The 23,177-nt window shown below is 39.8% G+C and overlaps 1 protein-coding gene across 2 annotated transcripts in view; it reads left to right on the forward strand.

Moving 5' to 3' along the window:
- The first annotated feature begins 3,752 nt into the window (after nucleotides 1-3,752).
- Nucleotides 3,753-23,177, forward strand: part of ACTR5 (actin related protein 5) — a 59,571-nt gene continuing 40,146 nt past the window's right edge. The window contains exons 1-3 of one of the 2 annotated variants that reach the window (XM_037812025.1): nucleotides 3,753-4,458; nucleotides 4,951-5,180; nucleotides 6,947-7,116. In XM_037812025.1, coding sequence (XP_037667953.1) covers nucleotides 4,060-4,458; nucleotides 4,951-5,180; nucleotides 6,947-7,116 — 799 coding nt within the window. In that variant the 5' untranslated portion in view covers nucleotides 3,753-4,059. The remainder of the gene's footprint in view (nucleotides 4,459-4,950; nucleotides 5,181-6,946; nucleotides 7,117-23,177) is intronic. The other variant, XM_037812024.1, reaches the window with a different exon arrangement.

Below are 23,177 nucleotides of genomic sequence, written 5' to 3' on the forward strand. Positions count from 1 at the left end.
TGGGTGTTTGGAATTGGGTTCTCCATATCATCTGGTTTTATCATATGCATTAAGATTTTCTGTTGTTTTTGGCCTCTTGACATTTGCTTTGCTTGATAGGGTTCTTTCAAGTTGTAAAAAAAATACAATCTAATTTTTCAGAAATACAAGTTGGTGGTGTACACTTTCTCCAACTAACCAGCAGATGGTGTCTGCGAGTCACCTATACCCCTCAAGTCAGTTCTCCCAACTGTGTCTCTGTGGTGTGTGGGGAAATGATTTATGTGAGGTTCACTTGGTGAACTCAGTTTGGGTTTGTTTTTGGAGCTGTCCACCCTGAATATGGGGCATGTGTCTGGGTGGTCAGGGAGGCAGGGCAGCTTTAATATTCAAACCTCCCAGGTGTTCCCAGAGATTCAAGGCTGTTGCAAGAGTCTAAGCCTTCATTTCAGTTTTGCCCCAGATTTTCTCTGTTGCTGACCCACAAACCACTGGCAATGACATAGCGTCCCTGGGTTTTCCGAGTGGGCCCCCCTTCTCAGCTGTGATCGTCCAGGACCACTGCTGAGGGAAGGCTGTGCTACATCACTAGTGTGCATCATCCCTCAAGGGAAGCCTGAGGCCACCGGGCCATGCAGGGGCGCTCTCTGCCTGATGCAGAAATTAGCCTATAATTCTTGACTGGTGTAAGTTCTGAATGAAAGGCAGGTAGTAGAGCTGGGCCCCACCCCTTTCCTCTTAGAGAAGATAGATGCCTTGGGGGGAAGTCATTAGCATTTCAATGGTCTCTCTCTGCTTGTGCTATACCCTTGTCTGGGTCACAGAACTGGGAACTGAAAATGGCTGAGGCTTTCTCCACTGAGTTGAAAAAGGAACAGAGCTAGTCTGAGGCGACCCTCCAGCTCTCCAAGGTCAGTTGTCACCTAAAGCCTCTGTCTACTTGCTGGGGATTCGTACCTCGTAGTGAGCAGTTCACACTTGCTAATTAAAACCCCAGTTGGAGCTCAGCTGAGCTATATTCACTTGTTGGGAGAAAGCCTCTCTCTGGCACCACGAGGCTTTGTAGCTCCGGCTGTGGGGGACGGGTCTCCCGATTTGGATCCGCAGTTTTTACTTACAGATTTTATGCTGTGATCTTGGGCATTCTTCCCAATTCAGGTTAGTGTATGATGAGTGGACTGTATGTTTGTTCCCCTGCAGTTATTCCAGATTATTTACTAGTTGTTTCTGTTTTTTTTTTTTAAGTTGTTCCAGGGGAACTACTTAGCTTCCACTCCTCTCTATGCCGCCATCTTAGATCCCTCCAGCTCTAAATAACATTCTTGTATGCTATTTCTTTGGGTTTTTAAAAATTCAGTTTTGGCCTTAATTTTATTGTCTTCCTACTAATAAGATGAGATTTTAGTTCCCTTTCCTCCCCTTCCTCCAGCTACACACAAACCCACTTGCCAACTCACTCATTCTACCAGTATAGTTAAATAATAATTTTAGGTTGCTAGGAACTCAGGGTTCACTGTTATATGATATGTGCATTCATCAGAGCTGGGACATGTAGGAAATAATGATTATGTTTCCTTTCTAATAGAACTTTTTATTTTCTCAGGAGTCTTTTTGTTTGTTTCATTATCACCCTAAAGTTTCTCTTAATTCACTTATGTGTTGAATCCTGTTTCCTATCTCATATGCACTTCCTCTTTCTTGGTATACTCCTCCTTTTTAATTTAATTTTTGATTGCAACTACTCTATACCCACCAAGCAAAACCTCCCTATTCTCTTGTTTTGAAGGAGTAGATTCTTACAGTAGTTTCTGTGACAAAAAGGAGGGTACAGAAGGTAAATCTTTGAGACACTGAATGTCTTTAAACATCTTTATTCTATCCCAGTGTTGATTGAGGATTTGGCTGAATTTTAGGTTGGAAATAATTTTCCTTTAGAATTGAAAGCACTTATCATTTCTTCTTAGTTTTCAGAGTTGCTGAGGAGATTTGAAATTAATCTTTGATCTTTTTCATGTGAGTTATTTTCTTTTTCTCTGGAAAGTACTGGATGTTCTGTTTGCTTCTAGGTTTTGAAATTGCAGATGTGCCTTGATGTGGATCCATTTTTATCTATTTTGCTGGGAAATCAGTGGTCCCTTCTACTATTGTAACTTGAGTGCTTCCCTTCTAGGAAATTGCCTTGAATTACTGATGGTCCTCTCTATATCCTCTGTTTTGTCTTTCTGGAATTTCTATTATTTGTAGGTTGGACCTTCTAGACTGCTTCTCTAATTTTCTCATCTTTTTTAACCCTCTCTTTTCTTTCTCTCCCTCCCTCTCTCTCACGTATGGCTATTTAAATTTAAATGTAAATTAATTGAAATTAAATGAGATTAAAAATTCAGTTCCTCAGTTGCACTAATATTTTGAGTGCTCAGTGAACACATGAGGCTAGTGGCTACCATATTGGACATTGCAGATTATAGAACATTTCCATCAATGTATTGGTCAGTTTTTTCCTGCAATAATGCTGCATAACAACCCCACAATTTTAGAGGTTTATAGGAAAAAACACTTTTGTTGTTCACAGGTCCATGGGGCAGCTGGGGCAGCTCAACTTCAGGTTACAGGTCACTTGGAGTTGGCCCCAGGATTCAGTTTGGGTTCAGGTCTGCCTCAAGTGTCTCTCATCTTCTTTGGACTCAGGGTGTATTGTTTTCATGAGAAATAGCAGGAGTGCAAGAGGGCAATCTAAACCACACAAGCATGTCAAAAAGTATTCAGTGAACAGTCTCCCACCCCTGCCCCATCTACCTTGTTCCCTCCCTTTACAGGTAAATGCTTTAGTTCTTCTTTGTCAGTATGAAAATATAAGCAAAAACATATTACATAGATGTACTTCTTAAACTTACATTCACTTATATTTACTGGCCTCCCTATTGTGTTTGTTTCCCTCTTTCTCAGTTTAATGGTGGATAGTGTCAGATGTATGAAACAATGAGCCTGTGTTGGAGGGCAACACTTAAATCTGATTTTTGCCAGTGAGCTGGCTCCCAATCTGACCAAGAAGTGTAAACAGCGGTTCTTAAAGATCTGAGGAGTCTTGACTCTTGCTAAGGAAATGTATTTAGAGCCTTTTACAATTAACTTGGTTTCATTTCTCAAAGTTAAGTTGTTTCAGAGCTGGTGGGGGCAGATTCAAGATGGCTTCTCTAATTTTTGTTATTCCCTTAGCCAAGGGTAAGGGCAGAAACAGGGTAAGAGACAGAGTGCCCAATCGTTTTAGGGTATCACCTCTTCTCCAACCTTCATCGTCTATAATTTAGTCGCAGGATCACACCTAGCTAGATGAACTTGTCAGGAAGTTATACCACTAAAAGGGAGAAAGGGAGAATATACATACTTAGGAACAACTGACAGTCCCTACCTAAGTATAAGGTCCCAGGGAGAGGGCACAGTCTGTAGGAATTAATTTTTTTTAAACTTAAGATTGCGTTATAAAACATACATACAGAAAAGTGCACAAATCGTAAGTGGACAGCTTGCTGAATTTTTACAAAGTGAACACACCTGAGTAGCGGGCTCCGAAGTCAAGAAATTGAACAGAGTCCCAGAGTTTTTAGCTTTTTTAGTTTTAATTTCCTTGACAGAGGAGTCAGAAGGGACGTGGTTATTTCTTAAGCCAGGTAAGGGCGATATAACCACGTGGAGGCCGGGTGGCGGACGGTTCGCGGTGAGTTACCCAGCAAAATAGGCGTGGTTAGGTGAAAAGGCGGGCCCCCGGTCTCTAGGCAAGAAGGGGCGGGGCCTGAGGCGCTACGCACTGGGGGCGGGGCTTCCGGGCCCAGAGTCCAGGCTAGAGCCGTAGGGCGCCGTCGCTTATCAGCCATTGGAGGCGAGGTTAAGCGGCCAGGATGGGCGGGGCCTAGCAGCGTCCTGGGTTATGAGGGGCGAGTAAATGGAGACGCTGAATTTAGCGAGGGGAGGACGCTCCCAAGCACCGAGGGTCTGAAGAGAGCGGCGTTACGCGCGGGGGCGGGGCTTTGCGTCCTCTCGGAGGTCGGTGCGGCGAGGGGCGGGATTGGGCTCTCATGCGTCAAGATGGCGGCGTTTACAGTTGGTGGAGCGGCTGCCAATGTGTTCCCGTTCCGAGACGCCCGCGCCGCGCCGGATCCGGTGCTGAAGGCCGGCCCGATAACACACGGGCCGCTGCCGGTGCCGCTGGTGCTGGACAACGGGTCGTTTCAGACGCGCGCCGGCTGGGCATGTTCTGGGCCGGACCCGGGCCCGGAGCCGCGCCTGCAGTTCCGCGCGGTGTGCGCTCGCGGGCGTGGCGGGGCGCGGGGCGGTCCGGGTCCGCAGGTGGGCAACGCGCTGGGCAGCCTGGAGCCGCTGCGCTGGATGCTGCGCTCGCCCTTCGACCGCAACGTGCCGGTCAATCTGGAGCTGCAGGAGCTGCTGCTAGACTACAGCTTCCAGCACCTAGGGGTCTCCTCACAGGTGAGGGGTTGGGGGAATGCGTTGGTCTTGAGGGGAGGGGCGCAGTCTTGCCTCTGCTTATTCCCTGAAAGGTAATAGTCACTCCGGTGGTTTTGGTTATTAGTCATTCGATCAAATATTAAGCGTCTAACGTGTGCAAGCTCAGTTCTGTGCACCTGGTGTACATTGGGTACATATGCTCATTTGTTAAGTCATTTGTTAACATATATTGAGCGCCTACTTTGTGTCGGTCGCTTTTATAGGCGATTGGAATACCTCCGTAGATACAACACAAAAACACATGAGCTAGTATGGAAAGATACTCTAGTATGAAAAGACAGACGTAAACGTTAGAATTAGGAAGTAAGTTCTTTTGGAATGATAGAAGGAGAGGGTAGCATTTTTTACTAAGAAGGTCAGAGTGGCAGTTAGGACTCATGGAGGTGATGTTTGAGCAAGGAAGGACATGAAGGAGGTTATCACTTATTTGTTCACCCTTTTCTTTCAAAGTAGGGCTGTGTTGATCATCCTATAGTTTTGACGGAAGCCGTGTGCAACCCCCTGTATTCACGGCAGATGATGTCGGAGCTTCTTTTTGAGTGCTATGGGATTCCAAAGGTTGCTTACGGAATAGACAGCCTCTTCAGCTTCTACCACAATAAGCCAAAGAACTGGATTTCCAGTGGGCTCATCGTTTCATCTGGATATCAGTGTACACATATTTTGCCCATCTTAGAAGGGAGGTGAGTTACCCTTAGCATTCAAATGCTGTTTTGAGACATGTTCAGAAAACATTTATTGAGTGCCCACTTGAAAGGCCAAGTGGAAAGAGCAAGTACTGGACCAAGAACCAGGCCTCTGGGCTTGGCTCTGACCCAGCCTCCCTGTGTGACTATGGGTAAGTCACTTCACTTTCCATCTTCATGAACTCCTGGAGGGACTCAGAGTAGATGGTCCCTCTGGTTGGAATTTGTAATTCTAAAATTTTATGATTTTGATTTATGGGGAGATGTTAGCATAATATCTGCAAAGTGGTAGGCACTCAATAAAATTGTTTTGAATATATCATTTGAGTAAATTTAAGTTAGATTGTCTTGTGTTCTGTAGTCACTTTTTTTATTAAAAGACTATTTTTTTATTCCAAACTTTTAAAAAAATAATTTCTTAAAGTTTGAGAAAAATCACCATTGTTTAGCCCTTTTCAGGTACTGGCTGGCATTTAATAGCACTTATTAAATTTTCTAAGTTGAATAAAGGTGAGGGTACTTTCTGTCATATTTAAAATCTGTTCTCATTTTACATTTGGGTTTAAGTTGTCTGATAAGAGACAAGGCCAACTCTGTGCTTGCTTTGTGGTTTCTCATGTTGCGTTAAGTGGATGTGTGTATGGTGGGAAAAGAGCCCTGGCTTTGGAGTTGAATACCTGGGCTTGCAGCTCTGCTAAGTATGAGGTACTTAACCTCCTCACTTAAGTTTCCTAACAAATAAAATTGGGAACAACTGATTTCTCAGGGCTACCCTGAAGATGAAATGAGATCATTTAGGTGATGGCACTCTGTAAACCATACAGCAGTCTGCATATTTAAGTCACAGCAAATACCATTGGATTATTGAGACCTGTAGTAGAATTTCTCTTTCATTTCCATGAAAATTTATGAAGAAAAAAGTACATTCTTAGACATTAGAAAATACTCCTGAAATAAGCAGTCCTCTATTTTATGTAGACAGAATATTCAAAAATTTAAAAATAACATTATTTTTATGTTGAGAGAATTTATTTTATCCGAAGGCTCAGAAGTTATCAGATTGGAGCATATTCTGTTCTATGCTGATGTCTACTGGTGAGGTGTGGTATAGCAGTGACATCTCAACATCAGCAAGTTCCTAGGTGCTGTGCTACTTGAACTTTTTCACATTAAGAAAATTAATTTGCTCTGGTTCTTTTCCGCTTCAGTTCATGTGAAAGGGATGTGGTTCTCTTAGGAAATTGCAGTAAGCTGATATGTGTGTGGTTTCTGAATGTTTGCATCATTGGGAGTGGAGTGTCTAGGGGAGGGGTTCTCAGACTTCCAGAGTCACCTGGGGAGCTTGTTAACATTCAGATTCCCAAGCCTATTCCAGACCAAGTGAGTCAGAATCTCTGGGGAGAGAGTCCTAGGAACTGACATTTTTAACATTTTCCTAGTTATTTCTGGGATCTTGGTTTTAGGATATAGTTTGAGAAATACATGATAAGTCATTTAAGGGCCTGATTCCAGAGCATGTGTTCTTTCCGTTGAACCTTGTTTCCACCTGACACACTGGCCAGAATTTAGCTGGCCATTTGTCTTTCTGTGCACTGACTAGGAATTCCTGCCTTTAGGAATTCCTGCCTTGGGGACCTTTATCAGCAAGTCTGTTTCTTCTTCATTCATCTATGTTAAATTTTCGTTTTTCTTCTAAGATGCTCCATGTTCTCTCTTCCGTGCTGCCAAACATTTCAGTGCCATTTTTTACTGCTTGGTTGTAGGTTAGATGCTAAAAACTGCAAACGCATCAATCTTGGAGGAAGTCAAGCAGCCGGCTACCTCCAGCGTCTCCTCCAGCTGAAGTATCCTGGGCACCTGGCAGCTATCACTCTCAGCCGCATGGAGGAGATCCTCCATGAGCACAGCTACATCGCTGAGGATTATGTAGAAGGTAATGAGCTGCATGTTTGCTCGCAGCTTTTGGATATTGTCTTCCTTTGGGGTGGTCCTTAAATTGTTACCAGGATGACACTTTGCTTGCACACTTACTTTTTCGCTCATACTCTTTTTTAGCACCCCTTTCCCCTTTAGTATTCACTTTTCCTAACAAACTCTTGAATAAACTGATGATTTGTTTATGTGGGTTCCCTTCACAAATGGTAGTTTTTATACCTTGGTACTAATACAGGTCTTGGAATTGTACAACTTTTTTGTTTGTTTTTTCCTTTATCCTTGCTTTCTCTGTGACCAAATTACTGGATTCAGATCTTCTCCTCATTTGTTATATTAGCTCTTGCAAATCTTGAATGTTTTGTAGGACATGTTTTTCAGTAGAATAAAATTGTTGAAGTCTTTAAGGAATCTTTAGCTGTCAAAAGTGTCATTTGTTTTGGACTTAGTATAAGGCAGATATTCCAACCAAATATTACAGAGTGGTTTGGCGAGGAGTATTCCCTTGGAGAATTGTATTTGGGTAATCCATTACTCTTCATAAATGTATCTCTCAAATGTAGAGTTAGGTTACTTTTGAAATATACATGTTCATAGTGCTTTTTAAGTTCTTTCTGTACAAATACAGATTTGTCTAAAATGGGCTTTTTGTGGTCATTGCTGTTTGTGTGTGCAATTGTATTTGGGTAATCCATTACTCTTCATAAATGTATCTCTCAAATGTAGAGTTAGGTTACTTTTGAAATATACATGTTCATAGTGCTTTTTAAGTTCTTTCTGTACAAATACGGATTTGTCTAAAATGGGCTTTTTGTGGTCATTGCTGTTTGTGTGTGCTGTATACTTGATTCTTTGGAGTATGTGCTAGCCTCTGAGAAGAATGAGAAGACCTGTCTTGCTGGGCAAATACAATTTAAATGTTTTTCATTGTTAAGGCCACTACTCTCTTATGCTGTTAAACCCATCTGTGCTCACCTAGCAGCCTGTTTACTTTTTTTTTTTGATTGTGAAATATAACATATATACTGAAAAGTGTGATAAATTTCAAGTCTGATTTAACAAGTAGCTAGCAAATTTCAAAGAATGTTATGAATTACAGTCCCACAGTTTCAGTTATTTCCTTATTGTAAAATATAACATATATACAGAAAGGTGATAACTTTCAAAGTACAATTTAACAATTGTAGTGGGCAATTTTCCCAGCTATTTCTGGAATCTTTTTTGCCTAGCAAAATTTCAAAGAATGTTATGGGTTACAGTTCCATCATTTCAGTTATTTATAACTTTTAACTTACTCCAAAAGTTAAATATTTTTAAGAGGACCAGAATAAAAGCAGAACAGACTAGTTTAAAAATAGTTTGTTTGAAAACAGTTGAAATTGTTTCATCATTCCATTATAGAATTTTTTCTCAAGAAGCATATCTTTCTCTTTTCAAGTTGATCTTGAACATCTGATTATACTTACATTGGTAATACTTTTAATGACTGTGAGAATGATAGCTATTGTCATATCAGACAAATACGATGAAAATAATAATACATTCCTCATAAATTTAGGTAGTTCACATTAAACCAAAGGACTGTAAAAAATGCCACTGTGACTACAACTCTGTTCTGAAGAACATGAATGAATTTTCTTTTTGGCATTGAAGGTGCTTACTTCAACTGATTATTAGTGGACTCCTGAAGGGCAAGAGCCATGTCTTAATTCACTTCTGGAAGCATTTATTAAGCACCTATGGTATTTCTGGGATACAAAGAAGTTGAGGAGACAGACGTGGAAAGAAATTGATGAGAACAGTCAGGCCAGAGATTTAGGTTCTTGCTTTCTGGATGATACATAGTCAGTCAGTTTTTCTGGCTCCCGCTTCTCTCTTCTCAAGGTGCTTCAGTATTGACTTGTTCTTTTTTAAATTAACTTTTTTTTTTTTTTTTGGTACAGTTCTATGTTTTTTAATGTGTATTTGGATCCCTGTAACTATCACTGCAATCATGATACAAAACAGGTCTGTCACTCCAAAAAACACCCTCATGTTATTGCTTTATGGTCATACCCTTTTCCCACACCAGCCTCAGGCAACAGCTCATCTGTTTTCGGTCACTATGGTTTTGTCTTTTCCAGAATGTTACATAAATAGAGCCATATAGTATGGAACCTTTTGAGACTTTTCTTCCCCTCAGCTTTTTTTTTTTTTTTTAATAAATTCAGTTTTATTGAAATACATTCACACACCATAAAATCATCCATGATATACAATCCACTGTCCACAGTATGATAACAGTTATGCGTTCATCACCACAATCTATCTCTGAACATTTTCCTTACATCAGAAAGAACCAGAACAAGAATAAAAAATAAAAGTGAAAAAAGAACACCCAAATCATCCCCCCATCCCACCCCATTTGTCCTTTAGTTTTTATCCCCATTCCTCCACTCATCCATACACTAGCTAAAGGGGGTGTGATCCACAAGGTCTTCACAATCACACTGTCACCCCTTGTAATCTACATTATTATATAATTCTCTTCAGGAGTCCAGACTGCTGGGTTGGAGTTTGGTAGTTTCAGGTATTTACTTCTAGCTATTCTAATACATTAAAGCCTAAGAGGTGTTATCTATATAGTGCATAAGAATGTCCACCAGAGTGACCTCTCGACTCCATTTGGAATCTCTCAGCCACTGAAACTATTTCGTCTCATTTTGCATCCCCCTTTTGGTCAAGAAGATACTCTCAGTCCCACGATGCCGGGTCCACATTCATCCCCAGGAGTCATACTCTGCGTTGCCAGGGAGATTTACACCCCTGGGAGTTGGGTCCCACGTAGGGGGGAGGGCAGCGAGTTCACCTGTCGAGATGGCTCAGCTAGAGAGAGAGAGGGCCACATCTGAGCAACAAAGAGGTACTCAGGGGGAGACTTAGGCACCATTACATACAAGTTTAGACTCTCCTTTGTGGTAATGAGCTTCATAAGGGCAAGTCCCATGCTCGAGGGCTCAGCACATCAAACCGCCAGTCCCAATGTTTGTGACATCATCAACACCAGTCCAGGTGAGGATGTCCAACACATCCGCACCTTCCCCCAGATCCTTGGGGCTGGGGAGGGGGAGGCTGTAAATATATTTTTTATTATCTGCCCAAATTACTCTAGGATGTGTCACTATTTCACTCCAGCCTATACTAACCTACCGTATCTCACTTCCTATTCAAAGTTCCATGCAATTGTGGTGTTTGAAAAAATCGACTGTAGAGTTGTACCGTTTAGAAAATTTAGATCCTGTACCAAATAGATATTTATTCCCTTGGTCTCATATGAAAGTTGAAGTTTTAAAACACAATCAGTTTCAACCTTTACCCTTTGGCCTGGCTTGCCCTGGTCTTAACCAGACCTGCTTCATTCATATCACTAATTGAAGTCTGGGCTCTTATTCAGCTTTTTTTTTTTTTTTTTTTTTGACAGTGGCTGTATGCACTAATACTGACATTCATATCTGCCGAGCTCTAGCTCTGAGTTTCAGGTGTCTCAGAGATATGCATTGTTCCAGAGACCAATCAGGTTATACGCTAGGGGATCAGCATCTCAGAGTTTAGAGATAGGCCTTACAATTCAGGGATAGAGTTAACTGCTGTAAGAGCTTACAATCTAGGGACTATTACAATTATTGTGTCCACGTTAGGCTATGTTCTAAGATTCAATTCTGAGTTTACACATTGTAGTTAGTCCATATTGGTGAGGCATCATCCCTCTCACCATGTTTTCTCCAACACTTTTACTCCTATATATATATTTTCCTACAATTTTGTAGAGTTATATTCACATACCATACATTTATCCACAGTGTACAATCAGTTGTTCATGGTATCATCATAAAGTTGTACATTTATCACCACAATCAGCACTTGAACATACTGATTACTACAAGAAAAAAAATTTTTTTTTTTTTAGCAATAAGAAAAAATGATAAGAGAAATAACATGTCATACAATACAATATACTGCTAAGGACAGCAAATAACACCACTACCAAGAATCCCATATTACTCCCCTGTATCCACCTCTCATATACATTTAGCATTGGCATATTGCCTTTGTTACATTTAATGGAGGTATATTACAGTGTTACTGTTGACCATAGACTCCAGTTTGCTTTGATTATGTTTTTTTCTGAATACCATCCCTTTTTCAGATTTCTACATGGTTGACATTCATTTGCTTTCCCACATGCAAAAACATTTTTATATTTGTATATTTAGTAACAGTCATTGGCCACTCCAGTTTTTGCCACGTTATACAGTCCCAGTCTTTATCATCTATCTTTACCTCTGGTGTCATACATTCTCCTATCCCACCTCTTTCAGCTTTACTCACAGACATCTTTGTTCAGTGTACTTACAATACCGTGCTACCATCACACAGTATTATGCTGTCTATTTCTGGATCTATGCAATGAATCCTAAACATTCTGTAGTCCTTCAGCATCAGATGGCTGATCTCTGCCCTCTTTCTGTCTCCTGGTCGCCTGTGTTGTCAGCTTTTAACTCCCAAAGTTTGTTCATTAATGTCTGTTCATTTTAGTGAGACCATACAGAATCTGTCCTTTTGTTTCTGGCTAACTTCACTCAACATAATGTCCTCGAGGTTGATCCACATTATTACATGATCCATGTCTTTGTTCTGTCTTACAGCTGCATAATATTCCATCATGTGTATATACCACAGTTTGTTTATCCACTCGTCCTTTGATGGACATTTGGGCTGTTTCCATCTCTTGGCAATTGTGAATAATGCTGCAGTAAACATTGGTTTACAAATGTCTGTTTGTGTCTTAAGTTTCAGTTCCTCAGAGTATATACCCAGCAATGGAATAGCTGGGTCATATGGCAAATCTATATTTAGCTTCCTGAGGAACCTCCATACTGTCTTCCAGAGTGGTTGCACCATTCTACATTCCCACCAACAATGAATAAGTGTGCCTCTTTCTCCACATCCTCTCCAGCACTTGTCATTTTCTGTTTTTTGGATAATGGCCATTCTGGTAGGTGTGAGATGATATCTCATTGTGGTTTTGATTTGCATTTCCTTAGTAGCCAGTGAAGTTGAGCATTTTTTCATATGCTTTTGAGCCATTTGTATTTCCTCTTCAGAAAAATGTCTGTTCATGTCTTTTGCCCATTTTTTAATTGGATTGTTTGTCTTTCTGTTGTTGAGATGCAGGATTCCTTTATATATTCGGGATATTAAACCCTTATCTGATATGTGGTTTCCAAATATCATCTCCCATTGTGTAGGTTGCCTTTTTACTTTTCTGACAAAGTCCTTTGATGTACAAAAGTGTTTAATTTTGAGGAGATCCCATTTGTCTATTTGTTCTTTGGTTGCTCGTGCCTTGGGTGTAAGGTCTAAGAAACCACCTCCTTTCACAATATCTTTAAGATATTGCCCTACATTTTCTTCTAAGAGTTTTATGGTCTTGGTGCTAATGTTTAGGTCTTTGATCCACTTTGAGTTAATTTAGGTATAAGGTGTGAGATGAACATCCTCTTTCATTCTTTTGGAAATGGATATCCAGTTCTCCAAACACCATTTATTGAACAGGCTGTTCTTTCCCAGTTGCTTCGGCTTCACTGCCTTATCAAAGATCAGTTGTCCATAGATGTGAGGGTCTACTTCTGAACACTCAATTCGATTCCATTGATCAGTATATCTGTCCTTATGCCAGTACCATGCTGTTTTGAGCACTGTAGCTTTGTAATATGCTTCAAAGTCAGGTAGTGTGAGACCTCCCACTTCATTCCTCTTTCTCAAGACATTTTTGGCTATTCGGGGCACCTTACCCTTCCAAATAAATTTAGTTATTGGTTTTTCTATTTCTGTAAAGTAAGTTGTTGGGATTTGAATTGGTATTGCATTGAATCTGTAAATCAGTTTAGGTAAAATTGCCATCTTTACTATATTTAGTCTTCCAATCCATGAACATGGTATGTTCTTCCATTTTTTCAGGTCTTGTTCAATTTCTTTTAGCAGTTTCTTATAGTTTTCTATGTAAAGGTCTTTTGTGTCCTTGGTTAAGTTTATTCCTAAATACTTGATTCTTTTGGTTGCTATTGTAAATGGGATTTTTTTCTTGATTTCCTCCTCTTGTTGCACATTACTTGTGTATAGGAACACTACAGATTTTTGCGTGTTGATCTTGTAGCCTGCTACTTTGCTGTATTCATTGACTAGTTCTAGTAGCTTTGCTGCAGATTTTTCTGGATTTCCTACATATAGAATCATGTCATCTGCAAATAGTGAAAGTTTTACTTCTTCCTCTCCAATTTAGATGCCTTTTATTTCTTTTTCTTGCCTAATTGCTCTAGCTAGAACTTCCAGCACAATGTTGAATAACAATGGTGATAGTGGGCATCCCTGTCTTGTTCCTGATCTTAGAGGAAAAGCTTTCAGTCTCTCCCCATTGAGTGTGATGTTAGCTGTGGGTTTTTCATATATTGCCTTTATCATATTGAAAAAGTTCCCTTCTATTCCTATCCTTTGAAGTGTTTTCATCAGGAAAGGATGTTGAATTTTGTCAAATGCCTTTTCTGCATCAATCGAGATGATCATGTGGTTCTTCTGCTTTGATTTATTGATGTGGTGTATTACATTAATTGATTTTCTTGTGTTGAACCAGCCTTGCATACTTGGAATAAATCCCACCTGGTCGTGGTGTATAATTCTTTTAATGTGCTGCTGGATTCGATTTGCGAGTATTTTGTTGAGGATTTTTGCGTTTATATTCATTAAAGAAATTGGTCTATTATTTTCTTTTTTTGTAGTATCTTTGCCTGGTTTTGGTATTAGGGTGATGATGGCTTCATAGAAAGAGTTAGGTAGCTTTCCCTCTTCTTCAATTTTTTTGAAGAGATTGAGCAGGATTGGTACTAATTCGTTCTTGAATGCTTGGTAGAATTCACATGTGAAACCATCTGGTCCTGGGCTTTTCCTTTTTGGGAGCTTTTTGATGACTGACTCAATCTCTTTACTTGTGATAGGTTTGTTGAGGTCATCTGTTTCTTCTTGAGTTAATGTTGGTTGTTTATGCTTTTCTAGGAAGTTGTCCATTTCATCTGAGTTGTCTACTTTATTAGCATATAGTTGCTCATAGTATCTTCTCATTATCTCCTTAATTTCTGCAGGGTCGGTAGTTATATTTCCTTTCCCATTTCTGATTGCATTTATTTGTATCTGCTCTCTCTTTTTTTGTTGTTAGCCTAGCCAGAGGTCCATCGATTTTATTGATTTTCTCAAAGAACCAACTTCTGGTTTTGTTGATTCTCTCTATTGTTTTCCTGTTCTCAATTGCATTTATTTCTGCTCTAATCTTTGTTATTTCTTCCCTTCTGCTTGCTTTGGGGTTAGTTTGCTGTTCTTTCTCTAATTCCTCCAGGTGAGCAGTTAACTCTTCAATTTCTGCTCTCTCTTCTCTTTTAATATAGGGATTTAGGGCAATAAATTTCCCTCTCATCACTGCCTTTGCTGCAGCCCATAAGTTTTGATAAGTTGTGTTTTCATTGTCATTTGCCTCGAGGTATTTACTAATTTCTCTTGTAATTTCTTCCTTTACCCACTGGTTTTCTAAGAGGGTGTTGTTTAGCCTCCATATGTTTGTGAATTTTATGACCTTCTTCCTTTTATTTATTTCTAACTTCATTCCATTGTGGTCTGAGAAAGTGTTTTGTATAATATCAATATTTTTAAATTTGTTGAGACTTGCTTTGTGACCCAACATGTGGTCTATCCTAGAGAAGGTTCGATGAGCACTTGAGAAAAAAGTGTATCCTGCTGTTGTTGGATGTAGTGTTCTATAAATGTCTGTCAAATCTAGTTCATTTATCATACAATTCAACATCTCTGTTTCTTTAGTGATCCTCTGTCTAGATGTTCTATCCGTTGATGAGAGTGGTGTATTGAAGTCTCCAACTATTATTGTAGAGGTATCTGTTTCTCCTTTCAGTGATCGCAGTGTTTGCCTCATGTATTTTGGGGCATTCTGGCTTGGTGCATAAATATTTATGATTGTTATGTTTTCTTGATGAATTGACCCTTTTATTAATATATAGTGTCCTTCTTTGTCTCTTTTAATTGTTTCGCTTTTGAAGTCTAACTTGTCTGATATTAATATAGCTACTCCTGCTTTTTTCTGGTTGTTGTTTGCATGAAATATCTTTTTCCAACCTTTCACTTTCAGTCTATGTTTGTCCTTATGTCTAAAGTGAGTTTCTTGTAGACAGCATATAGATGGGTCCTGTTTTTTAATCCATTCTGCCAGTCTGTGTCTTTTTATTGGGGAGTTTAATCCATTTACGTTTAGTGTTATTACTGTAAGGGCAGTACTTTCTTCTACCATTTTGTTTTTTGGAATTTATATGTTATATCTTTTTTTTTCCTCTCCTTTTACCTTTCCTGATAATCTTCATTTCTGCACTCTTCTCCAACTCTCTCTCTCCTGTCTTTTCCTATCAGCCTGTAGCACTCCCTTTAGTATTTCTTGTAGTGCTGGTCTCTTATTCACAAACTCTCTCAGTGTCTGTTTGTCTGAAAATGTTTTAATCTCTCCTTCGTTTTTTTTTTTTTTTATCTTCATTTTATTGAGATATATTCACATACCACGCAGTCATACAAAACAAATCGTACTTTCGATTGTTTACAGTACCATTACATAGTGGTACATTCATCACCCAAATCAATCCCTGGCACCTTCATTAGCACACACACAAAAATAACAAGAATAATAATTAGAGTGAAAAAGAGCAATTGAAGTAAAAAAGAACACTGGGTACCTTTGTCTGTTTGTTTCCTTCCCCTATTTTTCTACTCATCCATCCATAAACTAGACAAAGTGGAGTGTGGTCCTTATGGCTTTCCCAATCCCATTGTCACCCCTCATAAGCTACATTTTTATACAACTGTCTTCGAGATTCATGGGTTCTGGGTTGTAGTTTGATAGTTTCAGGTATCTACCACCAGCTACCCCAATTCTTTAGAACCTAAAAAGGGTTGTCTAAAGTGTGCATAAGAGTGCCCACCAGAGTGACCTCTCGGCTCCTTTTGGAATGTCTCTGCCACTGAAGCTTATTTCATTTCCTTTCACATCCCCCTTTTGGTCAAGAAGATGTTCTCCGTCCCACGATGCCAGGTCTACATTCCTCCCCGGGAGTCGTATTCCACGTTGCCAGGGAGATTCACTCCCCTGGGTGTCTGATCCCACGTAGAGGGGAGGGCAGTGATTTCACCTTTCAAGTTGGCTTAGCTAGAGAGACAGGGCCACATCTGAGCAACAAAGAGGCATTCGGGAGGAGGCTCTTAGGCACAACCATAGGGAGGCCTAGCCTCTCCTTTGCAGCAACCGTCTTCCCAAGGGTAAAACCTGTGGTAGAGGGCTCAACCCATCAAACCACCAGTCCCCTATGTCTGTGGTCATGTTAGCAACCATGGAGGTGGGGTAGGCCAATACCCCTGCATTCTCCACAGGCTCCTCAAGGGGACACTACATCTTTTTTTTCTCCTTGTTTTTCTTTTTTTTTTTCTTTTTTTTTTTTTTTTAACTTTCCCTTCTTTTTTAAATCAACTGTATGAAAAAAAAAGTTAAAAAGAAAACAAACATACAATAAAAGAACATTTCAAAGAGACCATAACAAGGGAGTAAGAAAAAGACAATTAACCTAAGATAACTGCTTAACTTCCAACATGTTCCTACTTTACCCCAAGAAAGTTACCTAATATAGCAACATTTCTGTGAACTTGCTCCTACTATATCCATCAGAAATTAACAGACCATAGTCATTCCTGGGCATCCCCAGACCATTAAATAGCTTATCTGTTCTTCTTGGATTGTTGTTCCCCCTTCCTTAATTGCTCTCTATTGCTAGTTCCCCTACATTCTACATTATAAACCATTTGTTTTACATTTTTCAAAGTTCACATTAGTGGTAGCATATAATATTTCTCTTTTTGTGCCTGGCTTATTTCGCTCAGCATTATGTCTTCAAGGTTCATCCATGTTGTCATATGTTTCACGAGATCGTTCCTTCTTACTGCCGCGTAGTATTCCATCGTGTGTATATGCCACATTTTATTTATCCACTCATCTGTTGAAGGACATTTGGGTTATTTCCATCTCTTGGCAATTGTGAATAATGCTGCTATGAACATTGGCGTGCAGATATCTGTTCGTGTCACTGCTTTCCGACCTTCCGGGTATATACCGAGAAGTGCAATCGCTGGATCGAATGGTAACTCTATATCTAGTTTTCTAAGGAACTGCCAGACTGACTTCCAGAGTGGCTGAACCATTATACAGTCCCACCAACAATGAATAAGAGTTCCAATTTCTCCACATCCCCTCCAGCATTTGCAGTTTCCTGTTTGTTTAATGGCAGCCATTCTAACCGGTGTTAGATGGTATCTCCTTGTGGTCTTAATTTACATCTCTCTAATAGCTAGTGAAGCTGAACATTTTTTCATGTGTTTCTTGGCCATTTGTATTTCCTCTTCAGAGAACTGTCTTTTCATATCTTTTGCCCATTTTATAATTGGGCTGTCTGAACTATTGTCATTGAGTTGTAGGATTTCTTTGTACATGCAAGATATCAGTCTTTTGTCAGATACATGGTTTCCAAAAATTTTTTCCCATTGAGTTGGCTGCCTCTTTACCTTTTTGAGAAATTCCTTTGAGGTGCAGAAACTTCTAAGCTTGAGGAGTTCCCATTTATCTATTTTCTCTTTTGTTGCTTGTGCTTTGGGTGTAAAGTCTAGGAAGTGGCCGCCTAATACAAGGTCTTGAAGATGTTTTCCTACATTATCTTCTAGGAGTTTTATGGTACTTTCTTTTATATTGAGATCTTTGGTCCATTTTGAGTTAATTTTTGTGTAGGGGGTGAGGTAGGGGTCCTCTTTCATTCTTTTGGATATGGATATCCAACTCTCCCAGCCCCATTTGTTGAAAAGACCATTATGACTCAGTTCAGTGACTTTGGGGGCCTTATCAAAGATCAGTCGGCCATAGATCTGAGGGTCTATCTCCGAATTCTCAATTCGATTCCATTGATCTATATGTCTATCTTTGTGCCAGTACCATGCTGTTTTGGCAACTGTGGCTTTATAATCTTCAAAGTCAGGGAGTGTAAGTCCTCCCACTTCGTTTTTCTTTTTTAGAGTGTCTTTAGCAATTTGAGGCATCTTCCCTTTCCAAATAAATTTGATAACTAGCTTTTCCAAGTCTGCAAAGTAGGTTGTTGGAATTTTGATTGGGATTGCATTGAATCTGTAGATGAGTTTGGGTAGAATTGACATCTTAATGACATTTAGCCTTCCTATCCATGAACATGGAATATTTTTCCATCTTTTAAGGTCCCCTTCTATTTCTTTTAGTAGAGTTATGTAGTTTTCTTTGTATAGGTCTTTTACATCTTTGGTTAAGTTTATTCCTAGGTACTTGATTTTTTTAGTTGCTATTGAAAATGGTATCTTTTTCTTGAGTGTCTCTTCAGTTTGTTCATTTCTAGCATATAGAAACATTACTGACTTATGTGCATTAACCTTGTATCCCGCTACTTTGCTAAATTTATTAGCTCTAGTAGCTGTATCGTCGATTTCTCAGGGTTTTCTAGATATAAGATCATACCATCTGCAAACAATGACAGTTTTACTTCTTCTTTTCCAATTTGGATGCCTTTTATTTCTTTGTCTTGCCGGATTGCCCTGGCTAGCACTTCCAGCACAATGTTGAATAACAGTGGTGACAGCGGGCATCCTTGTCTTGTTCCTGATCTTAGAGGGAAGGCTTTCAGTCTCTCACCATTGAGTACTATGCTGGCTGTGGGTTTTTCATATATGCTCTTTATCATGTTGAGGAAGTTTCCTTCAATTCCTACCTTTTGAAGTGTTTTTATCAAAAACGGATATTGGATTTTGTCAAATGCTTTTTCAGCATCTATTGAGATGATCAATTGATTTTTCCCTTTTGACTTGTTAATGTGTTGTAATACATTGATTGATTTTCTTATGTTGAACCATCCTTGCATGCCTGGAATAAACCCCACTTGGTCATGGTGTATGATTTTTTTAATGTGTCTTTGGATTAGATTTGCAAGTATTTTGTTGAGGATTTTTGCATCTGTATTCATTAGGGAGATTGGCCGGTAGTTTTCCTTTTTTGTAGCATCTTTGCCTGGTTTTGGTATTAGATTGATGTTAGCTTCATAAAATGAGTTAGGTAGTGTTCCATTTTCTTCAATGTTTTGAAAGAGTTTGAGTAAGATTGGTGTCAGTTCTTTCTGGAAAGTTTGGTAGAATTCCCCTGTGAAGCCATCTGGCCCTGGGCATTTATTTGTGGGAAGATTTTTGATGACTGATTGGATCTCTTTGCTTGTGATGGGTTGGTTGAGGTCTTCTATTTCTTCTCTGGTCAGTCTAGGTTGTTCATATGTTTCCAGGAAATTGTCCGTTTCCTCTACATTATCCAGTTTGTTGCCATACAGTTGTTCATAGTATCCTCTTATAATTTTTTTAATTTCTTCAGGATCTGCAGTTATGTCACCTTTTTCATTCATTATTTTGTTTATATGGGTCTTCTCTCTTTTTGATTTTGTCAGTCTAGCTAGGGGCTTGTCAATCTTGTTGATCTTCTCAAAGAACCAACTTTTGGTGATATTTATCCTCTCTATTGTTTTTTTGTTCTCTATGTCATTTATTTCTGCTTTAATCCTTGTTATTTCTTTTCTTCTACTTGGTTTAGGATTGGTTTGCTGTTCATTTTCTAGCTTCTTCATTTGATCCATTAGTTCTTTGATTTTGGCTCTTTCTTCCTTTTTAATATATGCGTTTAGTGCTATAAATTTCCCCCTTAGCACTGCTTTTGCTGCATCCCATAGGTTTGGTATGTTGTGTTCTCATTTTCATTCGTCTCTATATATTTAGCAATTTCTCTTGCTATTTCTTCTTTAACCCACTGATTGTTTAGGAGTGTGTTGTTTAACCTCCAGGTATTTGTGAATTTTCTAAGTCTCTGATGGTTATTGACTTCTAATTGTATTCCATTGTGGTCAGAGAATGTGCTTTGAATAATTTCAATCTTTTTAAATTTATTGAGGCTTGTTTTATGTCCCAGCATATGATCTATTCTGGAGAAAGTTCCATGAGCACTAGAAAAGTATGTGTATCCTGGTGATTTGGGATGTAATGTCCTGTAGATGTCTGTTAAATCTAATTCATTTATCAGATTGTTTAGGTTTTCAATTTCCTTATTGGTCTTCTGTCTGGTTGGTCTATCTATAGGAGAGAGTGATGTGTTGAAGTCTCCCACAATTATTGTGGAAGCATCAATTGCTTCCTTTAGTTTTGCCAGTGTTTCTCTCATGTATTTTGTGGCACCTTGATTGGGTGCATAGACATTTAGATTGTTATTTCTTCTTGCTGAATTGCCCCTTTTATTAGTATGTAGTGGCCTTCTTTGTCTCTCAAAACATCCCTGCATTTGAAGTCTGTTTTTTCTGAGATTAATATTGCTACACCTGCTTTCTTTTGGCTGTAGCTTGCATGAAATATTTTTTTCCATCCTTTCACTTTCAGTTTCTTTGTGTCCCTGTGTCTAAGATGAGTCTCTTGTATGCAACATATTGATGGTTCATTTTTTTTGATCCATTCTGCGAATCTATATCTTTTAATTGGGGAGTTTAATCCATTTACATTCAACGTTATAACCGTGAAGGCATTTCTTGAATCGGCCATCTTATCCTTTGGTTTATGTTTGTCATATTTTTCCCCTCTGTCTATTAATATCCTTTATTGTACCTATACCGAATCTCTTTAGTACTGAACCTTTCTCCAAGTCTCTCTGTCCTTTCTTTGTTTCTCTGTCTGTAGGGCTCCCTTTAGTATCTCCAGTAGGGCAGGTCTCTTGTTAGCAAATTCTCTCAGCATTTGTTTGTCTGTGAAAAATTTAAGCTCTCCCTCAAATTTGAAGGAGAGCTTTGCTGGATAAAGTATTCTTGGCTGGAAATTTTTCTCACTCAGAATTTTAAATATATCATGCCACTGCCTTCTTGCCTCCATGGTGGCTGGTGAGTAGTCACTACTTAGTCTTATGCTGTTTCCTTTGTATGTGGTGAATTGCTTTTCTCTTGCTGCTTTGAGAACTTGCTCGTTCTCTTCTGTGTTTGACAGTGTGATCAGTATATGTCTCGGAGTGGGTTTATTTGGATTTATTCTATTTGGGGTTCGCTGAGCATTTATGATTTGTGTATTTATGTTGTTTAGAAGATTTGGGAAGTTTTCCCCAACAATTTCTTTGAATACTCTTCCTAGACCTTTACCCTTTTCTTCCCCTTCTGGGACACCAATGAGTCTTATATTTGGACGTTTCATATTATCTATCATATCCCTGAGGTCCATTTCGATTTTTTCAATTTTTTTCCCCATTCTTTCTTTTATGCTTTCATTTTCCATTCTGTCATCTTCGAGGTCACTGATTCGTTGTTCAACTTCCTTTAGTCTTGTACTATGAGTGTCCAGAATCTTTTTAATTTGGTCAACAGTTTCTTTAATTTCCATAAGATCATCCATTTTTTTATTTAGTCTTGCAATGTCTTCTTTATGGTCTTCTAGGGTCTTCTTGATTTCCTTTGTCTCCCGTACTATGGTCTCATTGTTCATCTTTAGTTCTTTGAGTAGCTGCTCTAGGTGCTGTGTCTCTTCTCATCTTTTGATTTGGGTGCTTGGGCTTGGGTTATCCATATCGTCTGGTTTTTTCATATGCTTTATAATTTTCTGTTGTTTTTGGCCTCGTGGCATTTGCTGAACTTGATAGGGTTCTTTTAGGATTTGTAGACCTATTGAATTCCTTATCTCTAATTTATCAGATCTACAGCTTCGTGGAGTACACTTTCTCTAACTAACCAGCAGGTGGCGTCCACGAGCCACCTGTTCTCCACAAGCCAGTTCTCCCCTGCTTAGCCTTTTTGGTGAGTGGGGGAGTGAGTATTGTGGGGTCCAATTGGTGTACCAAGCTTGCATGTGTAGTTGGTGTTGCCTGCCCTGTATCTGGGGCGTGTTTCTGGGCAGTCGGCGGGGGGGGGTGACCCTAACAATCAAATCTCCCTGGTGATCCTAGAGTTTTAAAGCTGGTGCAATAGTCTAATCCTTCAGTTCAGTCCTGCCACAGTTTGTCTCTGCCACTGACCCACAAGTCCTTGGTATTGGCGTATGGCTCCTGAGACTTGCAAGTGGGCCCCTCTTCCAGGCCGTGCACCCCCTGGTCCTCTGTTGAGGGATGACTGTGCTATGTCACAGGTGAGTGCTGTCCCCCCAGGGCAGTTCTGGGCTGCTGGGCTGTGTAGGGAGGCTCCCAGTCTGCTGAAATGATTGCTGAATGGGGCTTTGTTAATTCACACTGCTCCACCTTCCCAACTCTGGGACAATCAGCTGAGGTTGCAGGGAAGGCTAATGTCCACACCCAGTTTTGTAGTGTGTGCCTGTTATTTGAAGCCCTTCCGTCACACTGGGTTGTCTGGGGCAGTTCTGGGCTATGGGGCTGGCGATGGGCAGGAGTGTTTCCTGTCCACCAGGATGATGGCTGTGAGCGGACACCCTCCTTTTCTTGGGAAGTTGTGGTGTTTAGTGAATTTTCTCAGCCACTGGATTATTGCGTTTTGTCTCAGAGCTCTCCTAGTTCTGCTCTTGACTTGACCTGCCCAAATTGCAGGTCTTTGAAGCTTTCTGTATTGGGCTTCTTAGAGTAATTGTTTTAGAAAAAGAAAAAAGGATTAAAAAAAAAAGAAAAAAAAAAAAAGGGCCCTTGTCAGAGATCTAATGGGTTATTGAAATGCTGAGAGACAAAGCAACCAGGGCCATTAAGGAAAGGTCCACAGGGCAGAGAGATCAGCTTTTCTTCGGGATTTGCATATGCGCCTCAGGGCCTGAGCTCGGGCCTGGGCTCTGCCCTTCCCCCTTCTATGTTCACCAGAACTCCAAAAATCCTCCGCTTTTATTTTGGAGTTTTCCGTGTTGTTTTTTTTTCTATGCCTG

Source organism: Choloepus didactylus, chromosome 19, assembly GCF_015220235.1.
Source record: "Choloepus didactylus isolate mChoDid1 chromosome 19, mChoDid1.pri, whole genome shotgun sequence".
Taxonomy (NCBI): Eukaryota; Metazoa; Chordata; class Mammalia; order Pilosa; family Megalonychidae; genus Choloepus; species Choloepus didactylus.